This window comes from Bos javanicus, chromosome 11 (assembly GCF_032452875.1).
Source record: "Bos javanicus breed banteng chromosome 11, ARS-OSU_banteng_1.0, whole genome shotgun sequence".
NCBI classification, from domain to species: domain Eukaryota; kingdom Metazoa; phylum Chordata; class Mammalia; order Artiodactyla; family Bovidae; genus Bos; species Bos javanicus.
In genome coordinates, this window is record NC_083878.1 from 69,177,230 (window position 1) to 69,197,744 (window position 20,515).

The 20,515-nt window shown below is 38.0% G+C and overlaps 1 protein-coding gene across 3 annotated transcripts in view; it reads right to left on the reverse strand.

Annotated features, from left to right (window-relative positions):
• LCLAT1 (lysocardiolipin acyltransferase 1) overlaps positions 1–20,515 on the reverse strand; it is a 193,810-nt gene that overhangs the window by 72,205 nt on the left and 101,090 nt on the right. For all 3 annotated transcript variants that reach the window (XM_061432931.1, XM_061432932.1, XM_061432933.1), the window contains 2 exons: positions 11,776–11,922; positions 7,404–7,520 (listed from right to left, as the gene is read on the reverse strand). In XM_061432931.1, coding sequence (XP_061288915.1) covers positions 7,404–7,520; positions 11,776–11,922 — 264 coding nt within the window. The remainder of the gene's footprint in view (positions 1–7,403; positions 7,521–11,775; positions 11,923–20,515) is intronic.

Consider the following 20,515-nt stretch of genomic DNA (forward strand, 5'->3'; position numbering starts at 1 on the left):
TTATTACGTGAAAGACAATACATATCCTTAAGAAGGTTATAATCTAGTAAAAATATAGAATCAAGTACAAAAATGGAGATCAAGGTACTCAGGAAAAACTTTTCACCGTTATGATTACAAGAACAACACATCTGTATCATGTTATATAATGGGTGCTGTATTTCAGGTTAAGTGTGTGTTTCTAAATATTCTTAGTCTTGGTGAAATATATTGTAAACACAGGCTCAGAAACGACTTTCTTTGTTAAGCATTTTCTCTTCTTCAGTATTTCCTGCTAAGACTTCTTAACCGTAACTTCTTTATGTCTTAAACTTCTCACCTGCCTTGTGTTAGCTATTAGGTGTCAGAAACAGTGAATTCAGTTACATGCATGAGTTAGCAGTAAAGATGTTCAGTTCAATTCAGTTCAGTCGCTCAGTCATGTCCGACTCTTTGCGACCTCATGAATTGCAGCATGCCAGGCCTCCCTGTCCATCACCAACTCCTGGAGTCCACGCAAACTCATGTCCATCAAGTCAGTGATACCATCCAGCCATCTCATCTTCTGTCATCCCCTTCTCCTCCTGCCCCCAATCCCTCCCAGCATCAGGGTCTTTTCCATTGAGTCAACTCTTCACATGAGGTGGCCAAAGTATTGGAGTTTAGCATCAGTCCTTCCAATGAACACCCAGGACTAATCTCTTTTAGGATGGACTGGTTGGACCTCCTTGCAGTCCAAGGGACTCTCAAGAGTCTTCTCCAACACCAAAGTTCAAAAGCATCAATTCTTCGGTGTTCAGCTTTCTTCACAGTCCAACTCTCACATCTGTACATGACCACTGGAAAAACCATAGCCTTGACCATAGATGGACCTTTGTTGGCAAAGTAATCTCTGCTTTTTAATATGCTAAGTAAGTAAGTGAAGTCGCTCAGTCGTGTCTGACTCTTTGCAACCCTGTGGACTGTAGCCTACCAGGCTTCTCCGTCCATGGGATTCTCCAGGCAAGAATACTGGAGTGGGTTACCATTTTCCTCTCCAGGGGATCTTCCCGACCCAGGGATCAAACCCAGGTCTCCCGCATTGGAGGCAGACGCTTTAACCTAATATGCTACCTCATGATAATTGTTCTTTTAATTTAATTTTTACTTCATATTAGAGTATAGTTGATTTACAATGTTGTGTTAACTTCAGGTGTACAGCAAAATAATTTAGTTATACATATATCTGTTCTTCTCCCGTATAGGTTGTTACAGATTACTCAGTAGGGTCCCCTATGCTATACATTAGGTCCTTGTTGATTACCTATTCTATATACAGTAGTATGTAGATATTACTGCCAAACTCATAATTTGTCCCTCCTCCCACATTTGCCCTTTGGTAATTGTAAGTTTGTTTTCAGAGTTTTATTTCTATTTTGTAAATAAGTTCAGTTCAGTTCAGTTGCTCAGTTGTGTCCGACTCTTTGTGACCCCATGAATTGCAGCATACCAGGCCTCCCTGTCCATCACCAACTCCCGGAGTTCACTCAAACTTACATCCATCGAGTTGGTGATTCCATCCAGCTATCTCATCCTCTGTTGTCCCCTTTTCCTCCTGCCCTCAATTCCTCCCAGCATCAGAGTCTTTTCCAATGAGTCAACTCTTCGCATGAGGTGGCCAAAGTACTGGAGTTTAAGCTTCAGCATCATTGCTTCCAAAGAAATCCCAGGGCTGATCTCCTTTAGAATGGACTGGTTAGATCTCCTTGCAGTCCAAGGGACTCTCAAGAGTCTTCTCCAACACCACAGTTCAAAAACATCAATTCTTCGGCACTCAGCTTTCTTCACAGTCCAACTCTCACATCCATACATGACCACAGGAAAAACCATAGCCTTGACTAGACAGACCTTTGTTAGCAAAGTAATGTCTCTGCTTTTGAGTATGCTATCTAGGTTGGTCATAACTTTCCTTCCAAGGAGTAAGCGTCTTTTAATTTCATGGCTGCAGTCACCATCTGCAGTGATTTTGGAGCCCCCCAAAATAAAGTCTGACACTGTTTCCACTGTTTCCCCATCTATTTCCCATAAAGTGATGGGACCAGATGCCATGATCTTCGTTTTCTGAATGTTGAGCTTTAAGCCAACATTTTCGCTCTCCTCTTTCACTTTCATCAAGAGGCTTTTTAGTTCCTCTTCACTTTCTGCCATAAGGGTGGTATCATCTGCATATCTGAGGTTATTGATATTTCTCCCAGGGATCCTGATTCCAGCTTGTGCTTCTTCCAGCCCAGCGTTTCTCATGATGTACTCTGCATATAAGTTAAATAAGCAGGGTGACAGCATACAGCCTAAATAAGTTAATTTGTATCAATTAACTGTATCTGATCTAATTTGCTATTTAAGGCCAGTGTTTCCTGATTTTCTTTCTAGATGATTCTGTCCACTGATCTAAGTGTGGTGTTGAAGTCCCCCACTATTACTGTGTCAATTTCTCCTTTTGTGGCTGTTAGTATTTGCCTTATATATTGAGGTGCTCTTATGCTGGGTGCGTATATATTAACGGTGGTTTTATCTTCTCGATCACTTGATCATTATGTAGTATCCTACTCTGTGTCTTGTAGTAGTCTTTTTTAATGTCTATTTTTTCTGATATGAGGACTACTACTCCAGCTTTCTTTGAATGCCATTTGCATGGAATATCTTTTCCATTCCTTTACTGTCAGTCTGTATATGTCCTAGACTGAAGTGGGTCTCTTGTGGACAGCATATATACAGGTCTGATTTTTGTGTCAGTTCACCCATTTTGTGTTTTTTGGTTGAAGCACTTAATCCATTTACATTTAAAGTAATTGTCAATATTTATGTTCTTATTGCCATCCTGTTAATTGTTTGGGGTGTGTTTTTTGCTTTTTTTTTTTTGGTTGTTTTTCTTCCCTTCCTGTTTTGTTTTCCTCTCATGTGATTTGATGGCTATCTTTAGTGTTTTGTTTGTGTTGCTTATCGTGTGTGTGTGTCTACTGTAGAATTTTGGTTTGCTGTTGCCATGAGGATTTGATATAGCAGTCTATACGTGTGTGTATGAAAATACACACACATACACAGACACACACAAATTAAGTTGCTGGACTCTTAATTTCAAATGCATTTCCAACATCTTTCATTTGTAATTTCCTCTTGTCAGAGCTGCTCATTTTGATCCTGCATTTGTGAGTGGGTGATTTCTAGCTTTACTGTATGTTTGCCTTTACTGGCAAAGCTTTCTCATTCATAATTTTGTTTGTAGTTGTGGCCTTTTCTTTTCCATCTAGAGAAGTTCCTTTAGCATTTGCTGCAAAGCTGTTTTGGTGGTGCTGAATTCTCTCAGGTTTTGCCTGTCTGTTTTGATCTTTCCATGGAACCTGAGTAAGAGTCTTCCTGGTTATAGTATTCTTGGTTGTAGCTTTTGCCCTTTCATCACTTTAATATATCATGCCACTCCTTTCTGGCCTTCAGAGTTTCTGCTGAACAATCAGCTGATAACTTTATGGGAGCTCCTGTTATGCTATTTGTTGCTTTTGCCTTGTTGCTTTTAATATTTTCTCTGTGCCTTTAATTTTGGTCAATCTGATTAGTGTTTGTCTTGGTGTGTTTATCCTTAGGTTTCTCCTGTATGGGACTCTCTGTACATCTCGACTCAGGTGACTATTTCCTTTCCCAGGTTAGGGAAGTTTTCAGTTATTATCTCTTCAAACATTTTCTCAGGCCCTTTCTCTCTTCTGGGACCCCTGGAATGCAAGGTGTGTTTAATGTTGTCCCAGAGGTCACTGGTACTGTCCTCATTTCTTTTCATTCTTTTACTCTTTATTCTGTACTGCAGCAGGGGTTTCCACCAATCTGTCTTCCAGCTCAATTATTCTTCTGCCTCATTTATTCTGATATTGATTCTGTCCAGTGTATTTTTTCAGTTAATGTATTGTTCATCTGTTTGTTCTTCAAAGCTTCTAGCTCTTTATTAAACATTTTTGTATCCTTTTGGTCTGTGCCTCCATTCTTTTTCTGAGATCTTAGATCATCTTTCCTATCAAAACTCTGAATTCTTTGTCAGATACATTACCTATCTCTAGTTTGCTTACCTGTTCTTCTGGAGTTTTATCTTATTCCTTTCTCTGGAACATATTTTTCTGCCATCTCATTTTGCGTAACTTTCTATATTCATGGTCTCTGTTTCTTAGGCTGTAGGATTATAATTCTTCTTGGTTGTGGTTTCTGTCCCCCAGTAAGTAAGGCTGGTCCAAGGAGGCTTGTGCCTGCTTCCTGGTGGGTAGAGCTGGATTCCAGCTCTCTGGAGGGCAGGGCTGTGTCAAAGGGTGTGTTTATAGAATGGCTGTTGGCTCAGGACAGCTTTAGTCAGCTTGTCCCCTGATTGGTGGGGCTGTGTTCTCACCTTGTTGGCTGTTTGGCCTGAAGCGTTCCATCACTGGAACCTGCGGGCTGTTGGGTGGGGCAAGATCTTGGTGCCAAAATGGCAACCTCCAGGAAAGCTCACACTCAAGAGAATCCCCTGGGTGTCAACCATCAGTGTCCTTGTCCCCAGAGTGAGCCACAGACTACCTCTGTCTCCCTCAGGAGGCCCTCCAAGACCCACAAGCAGGTCTGGCCCACGTTCTTATGGAGTCATTGGTTTGCTCTTGGTCCCTATGCACATGAAACCTTGTTTGTGCTCTCTTAGAGTGGAATCTGTTTCCCCCAGTCCTGTGGAGCCCCTCTACTCAAGCTCCACTGGCCTTCAAAGCCAAATTGCTCTGGGGGCTCCTTCTCCTGCCAGGAGGGGAGGACCTGCAGGCTGGGGAGTCTGAAACAGGGCTCTCAGTTCTCACTCCTGTGCGAGAACCTCTGTGATATGATTATTTTCTAGTTTGTGGGTCGCCCACTCAGAGGGATGGGATTTCATCATATCATGAAAGTGCTCCTCCTACCATCTTTTTGTGGCTTCTGCTTTGTCTTTGTGGGTAAAGTATCTTTTTTGGTAGGTTTGTGTCTTTTTTGTTGATGGTTATTCAGCAGTTGTGATTTGGGTGTTTTAGTGAGAGGAGGTAGGTCTGAGTCCTTCTACTCTGCCATCTTGTCTTCATAGATTTCTTCAGTAATTGGTTTTAATATGTGGTCTCCAGGTTGCCACTGGAATATTTATTTATGATGGTCATTTGTTTAACACAAGCTGCTTTTTCACTTAATTGACTACTAAAAGCAGATCTCAAAAAGATAAGACAGTTGTGCTGGGCCCTGTTTGAGTATTAGACTGCTTTTCTAAAAGGACACTCTGACTAGATGGTGGTCTAAGAACCACTTTACCTCTGATTCTTGATGAAACCTATTCTCCTTCTGTCCACTTGCCACCTCCTCACCCCAACCAGACTGTGCCTGCTCCCCTTGTTATCTCAGGTAGCATCATAACCACTTCAACTTGTGACTACCATCTCTCCATTATCTGGCCATTTAGCCTCTTTTTTCTTTTAAATACTTTCCTTGAAGAAACCAGCCAGCTCACTATTACAAAGGTGCTTCAACTGAAATCACACTATAAATACAAGAGGCACCATATTACAGTAGAAGGAGCACAGCCTACTCAGTCAGACAAACTATATTCCAATAACTCTGAACTGATTCTTCCCCTCAATTTCTGCTCTATAAGTTAAATATTGGTTGTTGTGAGGGTTAACTGACTTTACGCACACAAAGCACTTAGCATAATGCCTGGTACTTAGTAAATGTTCAATAAATGTTAGCTACTGTTCTAATTAGATTACTATTATAATTATAGCCATCACATTTCTTGTTTCTATTATTATCATAGTATATAGGACCCATTCTACTTTTCTAACTGAAGTAAAGAGACTCATCAACTTTTTTTAACTGAAGCAAATGGAGCCGTGTGTATTACCTTTTTTTTTTTTTTTGACTGGTACATTGAAGGGGGTACAGTTGCCAGTTTGGGCAGGAAAAATTATATACTGTGGTTGTTAACTAGTACTCTGAGTGATGACTAAGCAATACACGTTCCCCAAAGTTATAAATCAGTGTGCTACTAAAATATTTTCCAGATTTCAGAACAGATAGTTCTATAGATATATCCTTATCCACTGTAAAATAATTTCTCCATTATCCTGCCTACAATTAAAAAGATCTTTATTAGCAAAAGATGTGTTCCAACAGAATGTTCCATGATGTCAGAAATACTTTAAAAGTAATCATTAAATACTATAAAATAGTAGACAATTAGAAAATAAAAAACATATTATGGAATGAGAAGGGTGAGCCTAAACTGAATGCCACAGTAAGTGGTACCATGTTTTGGGGAAGAAGAAAAAATAGCAGGATCACTGCTTTAATGTCTTGGGGCTCCCTGTCCTATTCCATGGGCATAAAGAACTGTGTTCTCCATGAGTTTCTATGGGTAGACGGTCATATACAATATGACCATCAAGCCCATGTTTCCATTTCATTTTAGTTATAACCACTGAATTCCAAAGGCAAGCCAAACTAATAGGGGCAACATCTTTAGTTTACTATACTAATGTGATTTTGGACTTCTTATACATTTCTTTAAACTCATGAGTACTTAGTTGTAAAGATACTTCTTTTGGCAGGGTTCACTAAATGAGGTTATACATTCCATCTTAAAGTACATTAAACCCTAAAGGAACAACAGTGATGCCAATTAGGGTGATTCTGGATAGTTCCTTTTCCATATATATCCATATGTCTATTATTTATTTGTATGTACATATGTGTATGAAGATATAAATACTTAAATATGCAGCTAGAACAAAATGTACAGTTGTTTCTTTCCCCATAAAAATATCAAAATGTAAACATTTAAATGAGTGTGACATGGTCAATGGAATCAACCTTATCTCTAGATGCCCTTCGATAGACATGGTTCTAGAGGACATGAGGGGCAGAGGGTAGTACAAGCCACAGAGTAGGAAGCAGAAGAATGAGGTTCTATCCATGACCTATGGAAATTTACTAACCACCTTGGATGCAACTTCTATTTAACAATAAAATGGAGGTAGCAGTACTTCCTTTCTACCAACCAGAATCATTTGTTGCACTTAGTGGAATAATGAATATAAAAATATTTTTTAAGCTATAAATAACTATAGGTGATAAGATACTCTCAAGACAGTTTCACGACTTTTAAGAAACATTTAAAAATGGAATGATAGTCTAACTATGCATTATTTTATTATTTTCTATTCCAAAAAAGGGGAAAAAATGTTTTCTTTTGATTGTTTTAAAACATTTTAGTGCATGGAGTCAAGTCAGTATAAAAATACAGTACTATTCTTATTTCTTGAAATAAAGTATAAAAAAGTGCTTTGTAAATTCAAAAGAGCTACATGTGAAGTTCACCAATTTTTGCCACTTACATAAAAAAAGTGCATTTTGAGACAGGTGCTTACCTTTTCTTAGACGGTCAACTACAAAAGTAAAGCCTGTAGTTCTTGGATGTAAGACATATTTGTATTTCTGAAGTCCATTCTTTTCAGCAAATTCATTACTTCGAGTCATGCTATTTTCTAAACAAAACGATAGTAGAAGCCATAAAATAAAGAATGATAAGTAAAGAAAGGAAATGGTACAAATTTTTTATAAAAATGGCAATTAATTTTTCTGTAATTATTCAATATAACATGCTGAATCAAATGATAGAAATACTTTATTAAATCCCTAACAATAATCCTAGAGTTACCTACTTACTGGAATTTTGAAAATTCTTATAATAAGGTATCAAAGATGTTTTATAACATATTCAATTCTTTAAGAGATTTTATAAAATAGTCAATACACAATGAAAACTGAAATATAAATAAAATACTAATAACTAAAATTTTCATAACATAATAAAAATTGAAATGCTAGAATATAAAGATGAAATAAAATAGTAATAAAACATAAGGATCTGGACATCCAGAAGAAATTACCAACAATTTGCCAAACAGATCAACACTGTTTTAACCCCATAATTTAGGGCTTCAGTGCAATGTGAAGTATCTGCCTTGCTCAGGCGCACAGCACACTAATACTACTAACTAAAACCACTCCACAACAGAATGGGCACATGATTAGCACATCATGTACAAACATCTGAACATGGTTTGGCTGAATATAGTTACTGAGTCAAGTATATGTTCCAACTGTTGGCAAAAACTTTTTCCATTCCATGAGGTAACTTTATAAGTCCCAAGAAGAACCAAGCCCATTATTCAGCAATTATATTTGGAAAAAGTAAAGTGTTTAGAAATTTGGCCTCAGCTGCTGGTGGAGATCATGAAATACTTTCTGATGACAACAGATGTTAGAACCTGCAATTCTCAGCTGCATCCTGAAATTTAGACCATTCCAAGTCACCAGGGGGTGGAAAAAAAAAAAAAAAAAACCTATATAAATAAATACTATTTTCTGAGGAGTACATTTAAGACCATGGAGTTCTCAAAATCTCAAAAAAGTATAGATGGATTCCACAACACTAAAACACTAAAAGAACACTCCTGTAAACTGAGTCAAAAGATTAAACAGATCTCTAGCAGGTCAAAAGTAAAAGCCCTAAACAAGAAAAGGAATAAGCTCCTCTCTTATTCTGGGGGTATTGTGGGCATGGGACTACAGAACAGTATTTTATAGACAACTGGCAGGATCTTACATGGGATGGGGAATCCCAGAGTCACCACAAAGATGAGTAGGTAACTACTCTTCAGTTCTCTCTTGCAGCTGGTCATAGACTTGGGGGATCTGAAGACCAAAACTGAACTCTGATGTAAAATGTGAATACAGGTGGAAGTAGTTCTAAAAAGCATGGGCACGACGTGGGAAGACAGAAATAATCAGACATAGATCAGAGCTGCAGATTTTCTCCTCCTTGCCCACTTCATCTGCCTACCCCCAGACTCTGTGATTATTAGGACTAATGGACTAGCACCTCACTTTCTCACCACAGCCTCCTGTCTCATCAGCTGGCTCCCTCTTAACACTCTTAACACCAGCATGCCCTGCCACTCCAGTGATACTATCTGCTCAGATGTTCTCAAACCAGCCAGTCATGTTCCACCTCAGATTCTTCCTGCTAGCCAGAATGCCTTCTACTCAGACATCTGCATGATCTTCTACTTTGTTCATTTAGTCTCTACTTAAATGAAAAGTTAAGGGGTCTTTTCTGGAGAAGGAAATGGCAACCCACTCCAGTAATCTTGCCTGGAGAATTTCATGGACAGAGGGGCCTAGCAGGCTACAGTCCATGGGGTTGCAAAGAGTCAGCCATGACGAGCAACTATCACTCAAGGGGCCCTCTCAAACCACCTTACTTAAACAGCACCCTATGCCCCCATCTTTTATTACTCTCTCCTTATCTTGCTTTTCCTGTAAGGCATGCATGAATACCTGGCATATTTTTATTGTTTTTTTATCTGTCTTTCCTCTTAGAATATAAGTTTCATGAAAGTAGAGATTTTTTGGTATATGAGGCTCCAGGCACTCATATATTTATTAAATGAAGAAGTTTACTAAATATACAAGGGTGTTGAACTGCATGTAATATTATAGTTGTTAAATACCAAGAAAAGCTTTCCTTTCCAAATCAGGAAAACAAAACACAAAATCATAGTATACCAACTGTGATGGTTAATTTTGTGTGGCAAATCAGCTAGGTCAAAGTACCCAGATATTGGTCAAACATTATTTGAGCTGTGTCTGTGAAGGTGTTTTTGATGAGATTAATATTTAAACCAATAGACTTTGCATTATGTGAGTAGGCTTCATCCAATCAGTTGAAGGCCTTCAGAGAAAAGGACTAATCTCCTTAAACAAGGGCTTACCTGGTAACTCAGCAGCATAAAAAATCTGCCTGCAATGCAGGAGACCCTAGTTCGATTCCTGGATTGGGAAGATCCACTGGAGGAGGGAAAGGCCACCAACTCCAGTGTTCTTGGGCTTCCCTGATGGCTCAGCTGGTAAAGAATCTGCCTGCAATATGGGAGACCTGGGTTTGATCCCTGGGTTGGGAAGATCCCCTAGAGAGGAGAACAGCTACCCATTTATTCTGGCCTGGAGAAAATGTATAGTCTATGGGGTCACAAAGAGTCAGACATGACTCTGCGACTTTCACTTTCACTCCTCAAACGAAAAAAAGAGTTCTGCCAGCAGACTGCTTTTGGACTCAAACTGCAACTCTCCCCTAGTCTCCACCTGATATACCCTATCTATTTTTAATTTACCACCCTCCACAATCATGTGAGCCAATTCCTAATTTGACCCACCCCTTCTCTCTCTTTTCCTCTCTTTCTACACACATACACACACATACAGAGGTGGTTCTATTTTTCTGAAGAACCATGACTAACAATGTGTGATATTACAATATAACATTAAGTACAAAAAGTATAAATTTCCCCAAATTAACTTGTGTAGTATTGTGTATATTACTTGCATAAGCAAAAAAAAGGTTTATAAACAATGATAACATATGAAAATAGAAATATATTTAAAGTTACATTTAAATGCACTAATTAAAAAATGTGCCAACAATTTGGATTCAGAACCTAAAGAGGATCATAAAACATTCTCTTTGGGCTTAAAAACCCAAGTTTAAAGTTAATCATGGAAGGTAAAAAACACCTTTAACAAATATTTTTTCACACCAAAGGTAATTTGCTAGCTTACTTAGAAAAAAAAAATCATATCCCAACTCAAAACTATTTGTAAAATACTGTTTAAAAAATTTTTTTAAGCTTTAAGATCAGTCTGTTTCCTCTATCTGGCAAATACTGTTCTAACTTTAAAAACATGCAACTACATCATGGAATAATGAGTATTCTGGACCCTGAAAATACTCAAATAGATGTTAACTTCATCACTTAAAAACGATACTTGAGAAAAAATAGAGTGAAAAAAGTTTAAAATATCTACCTTATAACTTCTGAATATCTAATGTATGAACATTTTTATACTGATATACCAAAGTAACAGCAACCCATGAGCTTTTACCCAATTATCTTTTTAATAACTAAATAACTTCCAAAGTTGCCACTCTTTGGTGTACATTTTGGCATTCACAAATATAAATCTATCACTTCCGAAAATGACTTTCTATACTCTAATACAGCTGATTTCAATACCCAAATTTAACTGTTACACATTCTAAATATTAAAAAATGTAAATATGGCAGTCTGTCCATTAAAACTTCCCAATGATAATTCAGCTCTGGGAATTAATAAACTTACAATATAATTTCAAGGTTAAACAATATGCAGCCAATATTATGCTCAGTATTACCCTCTGTGATCTAACTACTATAGAATTTAAACTATAAAAATCAAATATACTAATATATAATTAGTTATATAATATAAACATATATAATATATATTAGTTATATAAACATACTAAGTATATAATTTAGTATATAATACTAATATATAAAAACACTATTTCTTGGAGTTGCCAATTATAAATTCTATGGGCTGAACATCAGGAGTTCTGGGTTCTGATGTGCCAACTGAATGACTCCAGGGATGGGCCATTAATCTCACTAGTGTTCAGTTGCCTGAGGACTGAGAAATTTAGACTAGATAGCTGATTTCAGAGTACCTTCATGTTAAAGAAGAAAATGGCAATCCACTCCAGTACTACTGCCTGGAAAACCCCATGGACAGAGGAGCCTGGTAGGCTACAGTCCATGGGGTGGCAAAGAGTCAAGGAGTCGGACACAAGTGAACGACTTCACTTTCACTTTCCTTTCATGTTGTGAAGTTCTGTGATCCAAGCCCAGGCCACCTTACCTGTGAGATCAGTCCCCTCAGGGAATAGGAGGAGTTGAAGTGGTTCACGGATATCACAAAAATAATCAATCATGTCTTCAAAATGGCTCTTGTCATCCTTCCATTTCCTATGAATGAAGATATAGGCAGCAGCCTGCATAGCCCAACCTAGAATCAATTTAACAAGTATTTACATATAATTTTAACCAATATCTACATTTAAAATATATATTTTAGAGTTTTGGGGTTTTACTATAAATTACTTTCATAATGAGCATCTCATGACATACCTTAAATTTGGCACTGACCTTGGATTAAATAACAGATACACCAGATGACATTCTTAAAGGAGTTAGCTAAATTGTAAGATTTTCAAAATTCTCCAAAGCCTCTTTTCAAGCCAAACCTAGCTATTGAAATACAAAGAAGAACTGCCTTAATATTTATTAGTAACTCATCCAAAGTTAAAATCCCAAATTAAACAGACATTTTAACCAAGTTACTATGTGTTATCAGGCTTACAAAAGCAGTAAGCAAAGGATCTGTTCTCAAGCCATGTGTACAAAGTCTTTAGTATTTCCCTTTCGGTACTACTCAATCAAAAGTAAAAGTGGAGAGTGAAAAAGTTGGCTTAAAGCTCAACATTCAGAAAACGAAGATCATGGCATCCGGTCCCACCACTTCATGGGAAATAGATGGGGAAACAGTGGAAACAGTGTCAGACTTTATTTTTCTGGGCTCCAAAATCACTGCAGATGGTGACTGCAGCCATGAAATTAACAGACGTTTACTCCTTGGAAGGAAAGTGATGACCAACCTAGACAGCATATTCAAAAGCAGAGATATTACTTTGTCGACAAAGGTCTATCTAGTCAAAGCTATGGGTTTTCCAGTAGTCATGTACGGATGTGAGAGTTGGACTATAAAGAAAGCTGAGCACTGAAGAATTGATACTTTTGAACTGTGTGTGGTGTTGGAGAAGACTCTTGAGAGTCCCTTGGACTGCAAGGAGATCCAACCAGGCCAATCTAAAGGAAATCAGTCCTGAATATTTATTGGAAGGACTGATGTTGAAGCTGAAACTCCAATACTTTGGCCACCTCTTGCGAACAGCTGACTCATTTGAAAGGACCCTGATGCTGGGAAAGATTGAGGGCAGGAGGAGAAGCAGATGACAGAGGATGAAATGGCTGGATGGCATCACCGACTCAATGAACATGAGTTTTGGATAAACTCCGGGAGTTGGTGATGGACAGGGAAGCCTGGAGTGCTGCAGTCCATGGAGTCACAAAGAGTCGGACACAACTGAGTGACTGAACTGTACTGAACTGTGGTAAATACACCTGACTTAAGGCAGATAATCAATAGTCTTATCTGACAGTCCACGAAGCATGAAAACCCCGGGCCATGCACAGTAACTATCTGGCCAATCCAATGTTTTCTCTCAGAAATTTTACCTGGGACCATGGAGAAAACAAGTTGGTATGTCAGACAAACGGAGGACAAAAAAGCAGATAACAGAGACAGTAGTACCCAAGGCAAAATAAAGGGGGCCCACTGTAGTGAAGACCTAAACAACCTCTGCTATTGAGGCCCCTAAAGCTGACTGCGATCCAGAACAACAGGCAGTTTTCCACAAGGGCTGGTCAGTCTTTGGTTTCACCTCTTGAATATCCACAAGACTCCATCTCCCTTACTGCCATGTGTATCTTTACAACATGCTTTTCTTATTTCGGCTAGAGGGGATGAGTGGTAGTTTCTTGCAATCAAACACAACTAAAACAATAGTTACTGTCATTAGGTAGATACGGTAGGACCCTGAAAACATACAGAACTATCATTACATCATTTAATCAGTGACTTTAAAGACTGTAGGGTTTTGTTTTTTGGGGTTTTTTTGACTTTACTTGGTTATTTAGTAAAGTTGTAGGACTTTATTTGGATTTTATTTTTGGTTATTTCATGGCTGAAGTCACTGTCCACAGTGATTTTGGAGCCCAAGAAAATAAACTGTCACTGTTTCCATTGTTTCACCATCTATTTGCCATGAAGTGATGGGGGCAGATGTCATGATCTTAGTTTTTTGAATGTTAAGTTTTAAGCCAGCTCTTTCACTCTCCTCTTTCACCCTCATCAAGAGGCTCTTAAGTTCCTCTTTACTTTCTGCCATTAGAGTGGTACCATCTGCATATCTAAAGTTGAAGATATTTCTCCTAGCTGAAATCTTGATGTCAGCTTGTGAGTCATCCAGCCTCACATTTCACATGATGTACTCTTCACAGGAGTTAAATATGCAGGGGGAGGACAGCATACATACGCCTTGTCATATGCCTTTCCCAATTTTGAACCAGTCTACTGTTCCACATCTGGTTCCAACTGTTGCTTCTTGACCTGCATACAGGTTTCTCAGGAGACAGGTATGGTGGTGTCTTCAAGAATTTTCTACAGTTTGTTGTGATCCACACAGTCAAAGGTGTTATTGTAGTCAATGAAGCAGATGTTTTTTTGGAATTCTCCTGCTTTTCTTATGATCCAATGAATGTTGGCCATTTGATCTCTGGTTCCTCTATCTTTTCTAAATCCAGCTTGTATATTCGGAAGTTCTGGGTTCACATACTGCTGAAGCCTAGCTTGAAGGATTTTGACCATATTATTTGGTTTGAGTAAGTACAAACTGGGGCTTCCCTGGTAGCTCAGCTGGTAAAGAATTGCTTGCAATGCAAGAGAACCCAGTTCAATTCCAGGGTCAGGAAGTTCCCTCAGAGAAGTGATAGTCTACCAATTCCAGTATTTTTAGGCTTCCTCTGGTGTCTCAGATGGTAAAGAATCCACCTGCAATGTGGTATCCCTGGGTTGGGAAGATCCCCTGGAGGAGGGCATGGCAACCAACTCTAGTTTTCTTGCCTGGAGAATCCCCATGGACAGAGGACCCTGGTGGGCTCCATTCCATGGGGTCTCAAAGAGTTGGACATGACTGAGTGACTAAGCACAAGCAAGTTCAAACTAGAATACTATAGTCTACAAATATAAATAAGTTTAGCATAGGTCTTGCTGACACGTGTTCAACTGCTGCTCACCCACTGTATTTATTGTCAGTGACAGCCACCAGATAGACACCTACATGTCTCTCCTCTTTCACCTGAGGACACCTACACCCACAGTGCAGTCGGTAGGCTTTGTGTAACTCTGGAGTGAGACTGTGTGGGTTAGAATCAGGGAGCCACCACAAACCAGCTGGTCAGCCTTAAGCCATTGTCCCTCATTGATCCCAAATGTAATAATAAGCATAATGTCACAATAGTATTTTACCTGATAGGAATTGTAAGAAATAAATAAGATTATTTAGCACAAAGTATTCAATAAGTAATCACTATTATCATTATTATGATTAAGTTACAAAAGTACCAAGGATATTGCGTCAAGGAACATAAAAATATAACAAAAAATTTTCCCATTCACAATTGTTCACCCCTCTTCTAGTGACTTGGAAATTATAAACTCTATTATTTTAAAGGTCATGCTTTACTTTACTTTTCTATTTCTAACAAAGATTTAAATTTAAATAACTTCACTTTTCTATTTCTAACAAACATTTTAATAACTGTCAACACTGAGTTAATAAACAATCTTCCCCTAAACAAAAAATTATGGTTTCCTCTTGTCTCTCTTCCAAAATTCGAACAAATCATCCAATAGTTCCCCCAAACTGCCATTATTATTACTACTACTATTCCTTATGTGTCACAGAAATATTTCTAAATATTTAGACTTGACTCAGTAAGTCTGTCTTGGCTTCTCGTATCATTTGTTTCTTATATCTCACATCCTTCTGTTAGTCCTCCTTAAGGAATTTCTGTCAAAAAATGTTTGAGTCTTCATATTTCTGAAATGTAATTTTTGTTGTTGTTGTTCTCAATTTTGGAGGCTAGTTTTGCTTAAAACAGAACTTGAGACTACCAAATCATTTTCCCCTCAAAATTTCAAAGCTATTTTGCCCACAGTCTTCTTTAACTTGATATAGCTAATAAGAAGTCTGATATCAATCTTATTTCTGTAGATCACCTAATTTTCCCCCTCTGAAAGCTTTATTGATTTTCTCTGTATCCCTGGTTTTGTGAAACTTTACCAATATGAATACAGGTATGCAACTTTTTCACTAATTCTGCTCAGCAGTGAGGATACTCTTCTAACATGAATGTCTCTAAAACTGGGAATATTCCTTCCATTATTTAAGAAAACATTATTTTTTTCTCTTCTTCATTCCTTTAGACTTTCTATTTAGAACATCTCTTAGATAGATGTTAAAAGTTCTGGATTTTTCCTCTCATGATTTTCATCTCCTATCATTTAAGGAAAATCTTTTAGCTTGGTCATCTGACTCATTAATTTGTTCTTCTGTGGTGTCTGGTCTACTAATTGATCATTTCAGCAAGCAACTCTTTAATTTTCAAAATTTACAACTGATTCTGTATCACAGAAGCCAATTTTTTACGGAAAAAGAGCAAAAACTATAATAAGCTATGACACATACAGACAGAAGTAGTTTTAATAAAAATGTTGACTGAATTAATTCATTTAATTATCAAGACAACTATATAAATTAGGTAAAATTATTCCGATTTTATGGATGAGGAAACTAAGGTACATTGAGACTCAAAGAACTAGTATGTGGTAAAACCAGGTTTCAAATGCAGGCAGTCTGGCTCCAAAGCTGATGTTTTTAACCACTGTACTAAACAGCCTCTTTGCAATATGTACTTGAATCTCTCTAAGGGTTAGTTAAACACAGTTGATGTTCTCCTCAGAGAAATACCTGTTCTTCAGAGAGTCTATTCTCAGACTTTCTTTAAAGCTGTGACTTTCCTCAAATGTGAATTCTGCATTGTCTTCACAGTTGTTCTAGACTGAACACACTGACAGGTTGAGTGTATTTCTCCATTCCCAGTGAGACAGCTATAGGAAGACCCACAGGACTGTCATAAAACTTTTCTAATATTTTATGTATGTTTCAGAAATCCCAGAATGGCAAGTAAAATGACTGAATCGTCAGCTTCTTAGAACTCTCCTCTGAAGATATGATGATTCTTTGTGCTTTGCCTTCTCATGTTCCATTTATACATCACTAATGCTTTTCAATCTTTTTTATTCTCTTCAACTTAAATGTTCTTCTCTCTTTCATAAAAATCACAAAGCCTTGTGAGTCTTTTTCTCCCCATTTCATTACCAATTCTGCATGTTATTTATGTTTAAAGCAATATCCCTATTTTTCTTAAAAAGCAATATCCAGATTTTTCTTAACAGTTTTCTTAGTAATCTTGAGGTTATCATATATTATTTCATAGTTTTATGGACTGATAAGTAACAGTGCAACTAATCATGTAATTTGGAATTAGTCTATATAACCTGCCTGTCTCATACTTTTTCCATTGGAGGACACTTCGTCTTATCACCTGAATTTCTCAGACAAGGATGGAGAGTCTAGCAGGTTTATAAAGATAGATTCTGTGGGTGCTGGCATGGCTCTGCTACAACCATCTTTTTTTCAAAAACCCCATTTACATTATCAGTATTGCCTTCTCAAAACAGACAGGCATAATCTCTGACCATACTCTATAGTCTAAAGATATTCCATAAGTTTAGAACCTGGTGTTCCTTGGCTTAAATTTTCTTTTATCAAGTTTTAGAGTTGGCTAGGGGGGAAAAAAAACTATTTGAGTGTATTTTTAACATTATGCATTCTTTTTCCATAAAAAGTAAGCCTTCCACAGCATTTTATTTTTCCTTTTTTCATTTTAGTGTAGATGAATATACAGTTAACCCTTGATCAGTGTGGGGGTTAGGGGTTCCTGCCCTCGAGCACAGTTGAAAATCCACTTATAACTTTACTGTTATTCCCTCCATATCCATAGTTACACATCCATGGATTCAACCAACCACACATTGTATAGTACTACAGTACATATTTATTAGGGGAAAAATACCTCAAGTGGATTAAATTCACATGCAGTTGAAACCAGTGGTGTTCAAGGATAAATTGTAGTTACGAGAACCACAGAAATATCTATACTACTCACCTAATGTGCTAAAAACTGAACTTCAAAGATAGATTAATTTATCACTATTGTCCAAGTTTTTATTAATTCATTACAGTATCTACTATGAGACCATGGATGCAATGCCAGAAACAAAAAAGCAATGTGCAAGAGATGACAAACTGTTCTCTTCCACAAATTTTTAATCCTGAATATAGGGTATGGATGCACCAAGGAAATGTTACCCACAGGCCTCTCTTAAATGAGAATGAGTGATAATATGAACAGATGCAAATTTTATATCAACTCATATCACAACAATCATGAGCAAATACTATTTACTGACTGTGGTTGTGCATAACAATGGTTATACAAATAAATCCAGGAGAGTAAGTTCTATTTCTCAGAATTTACAAAATAAACAACAGTACTATTAGATTATAACCCAAAGAATAAAATATTGATAATTAAACTAAATATTAAATTAAATTAAATTTAAAAATTAAATTAAATATTGATAATTAAATATAAATTATTATAAAAATAATTTATAATTAAATTGATAAATAAAAAATTGATAATTCATATTGGATAATTAAACAACTGAGGAGAAGGGACAAATCTCCTTCACACAATTACAAATAAAATACGTAGATACTCCCCACTCTAGGAGGTGAAGTTTAATTCTGCTATCCACAACCAGCACTTGTATGTGGACTGCTCTTACTGAATAAAATAGAGGAGAAAACATTAATTTTGTGGTGCAGAATTCTGGCAGACAGCACCTTAACCAAATGATTATAATTAATATCACCGTGATAAGCTAGGTTGATATAATGAACCCTCCCCATGAAATGAGTCAGTTCACATTTGTGGGGCTTTTCCCCAAAACCCATAACCCCCAACTAATCCTGAGAAAATGTCATTTTCTGTGGAAAATTCTTAAAGAGATGGGAATACGAGACCATCTGACCTGTCTCTTGGGAAACCTGTATGCAGGTCAGGAAGCAACAGTTAGAAATGGACATGGAACAACAGACTGGTTCCAAACAGGAAAAGGAGTACGTCAAGGCTGTATATTGTCACCCTGCTTATTTCACTTCTATGCAGAGTACATCATGAGAAACGCTGGGCTGGAAGAAGCACCAGCTGGAATCAAGGTTGCCGGGAGAAATATCAATAACCTCAGATATGCAGATGACACCACCCTTATGGCAGAAAGTGCTTTTCACTAACTAAAAAGCCTCTTGATGAAAGTGAAGGAGGACAGTGAAAAACTTGGCTTAAAGCTCAACATTCTGAAAATGAAGATCATGGCATCTGGTCCCATCACTTCATGGGAAATAGATGGGGAAACAGTGGAAATAGTGTCAGACTTTAGGTTTTGGGGGTTCCAAAATCACTGCAGATGGTGACTGCAGCCATGAAATTAAAAGACACTTACTCCTTGGAAGGAAAGTTATGACCAACCTAGATAGCATATTTAAAAGCAGAGATATTACTTTGCCAACAAAGGTCCATCTAGTGAAGGCTATGGTTTTTCCAGCAGTCATGTATGGATGTGAGAGTTGGATGGTGAAGCTGAATGCAGAAGACTTGATGCTTTTGAACTGTGGTGTTGGAGAAGACTCTTGAGAGTCCCTTGGCCTGCAAGGAGATCCAGCCAGTCCATCCTAAAGGAGATCAGTCCTGGGTGTTCAGTGGAAGGACTGATACTGAAGCTGAAACTCCAGTACTTTGGCCACCTCATGAGAAGAGCTGACTCACTGGAAAAGACCCTGATGCTGGGAGGGATTGGCGGCAGGAGGAGAAGGGGATGACAGAAGATGAGATGGCTGGAATGGCATCACTGACTCGATGGACATGGGTTTGGGTGGACTCCGGGAGTTGGCAGTGGACAGGGAGGCCTGGCGTGCTGTGATTCATGGGGTTGCAGAGAGTCAGACACTACTGAGCGACTGAACTGAACTGAACTGTAGTAAGGGCTTCCCTTGTGGCTCAGCTGGTAAAGACTCTGCCTGCAATGTGGGAGACCTGGGTTCAATCCCTGGGTTGGGAAGATCCCCTGGAGAAGGGAAAGGCTACCCACTCCAGTATTCTGGCCTGGAGAATTTCATGGGCTGTATAGTACATGGGGTCACAAAGAGTCATACATGACTGAGCAACTTTTACTTTTTCTTGCACTTTTACCATAGTAACACCAGTAAGTGACTGACTGAATAATCTTAAAGCCCAAAACCATTTCTCCCAACCAAAGAATCTGTCAACTTCCACACAGCTCAGAGCTTGAGCTTTGTTAGGAAGTCAGTGAACACAGTCAAAACAAGAGCTTCATTTAACTTCCCAGGTGGTGTGAGTGGTAAAGAATCTGCCTGCCAATGCAGGAGACTCAAGTGACCTGCATGGTGTTCTATTCCTGGGCTATGAAGATCCCCTGGAATAAGAAATGGCACCCCACTCCAGTATTCTTGCCCGGATAATTTCATTGACAGAGGAGCCTGGTGGGATGCAGCCCATGGGGCCACACATACACACACGCACACATCTCAATGCAACCCTAAAAAAATTACTTAGTTCTCAATGTAATTCTAGAAAAAAGTATAATCCTGGTATACTGCCTGGCAGATGACTTAACTAAATTTATTAAACCTTTGTTCCCAATGGGTTTCCCTGTCTTTTTGACAAAAAAAAAAAAAAAAAAACACATCAAAACTCAGTCTCAGCCAAGG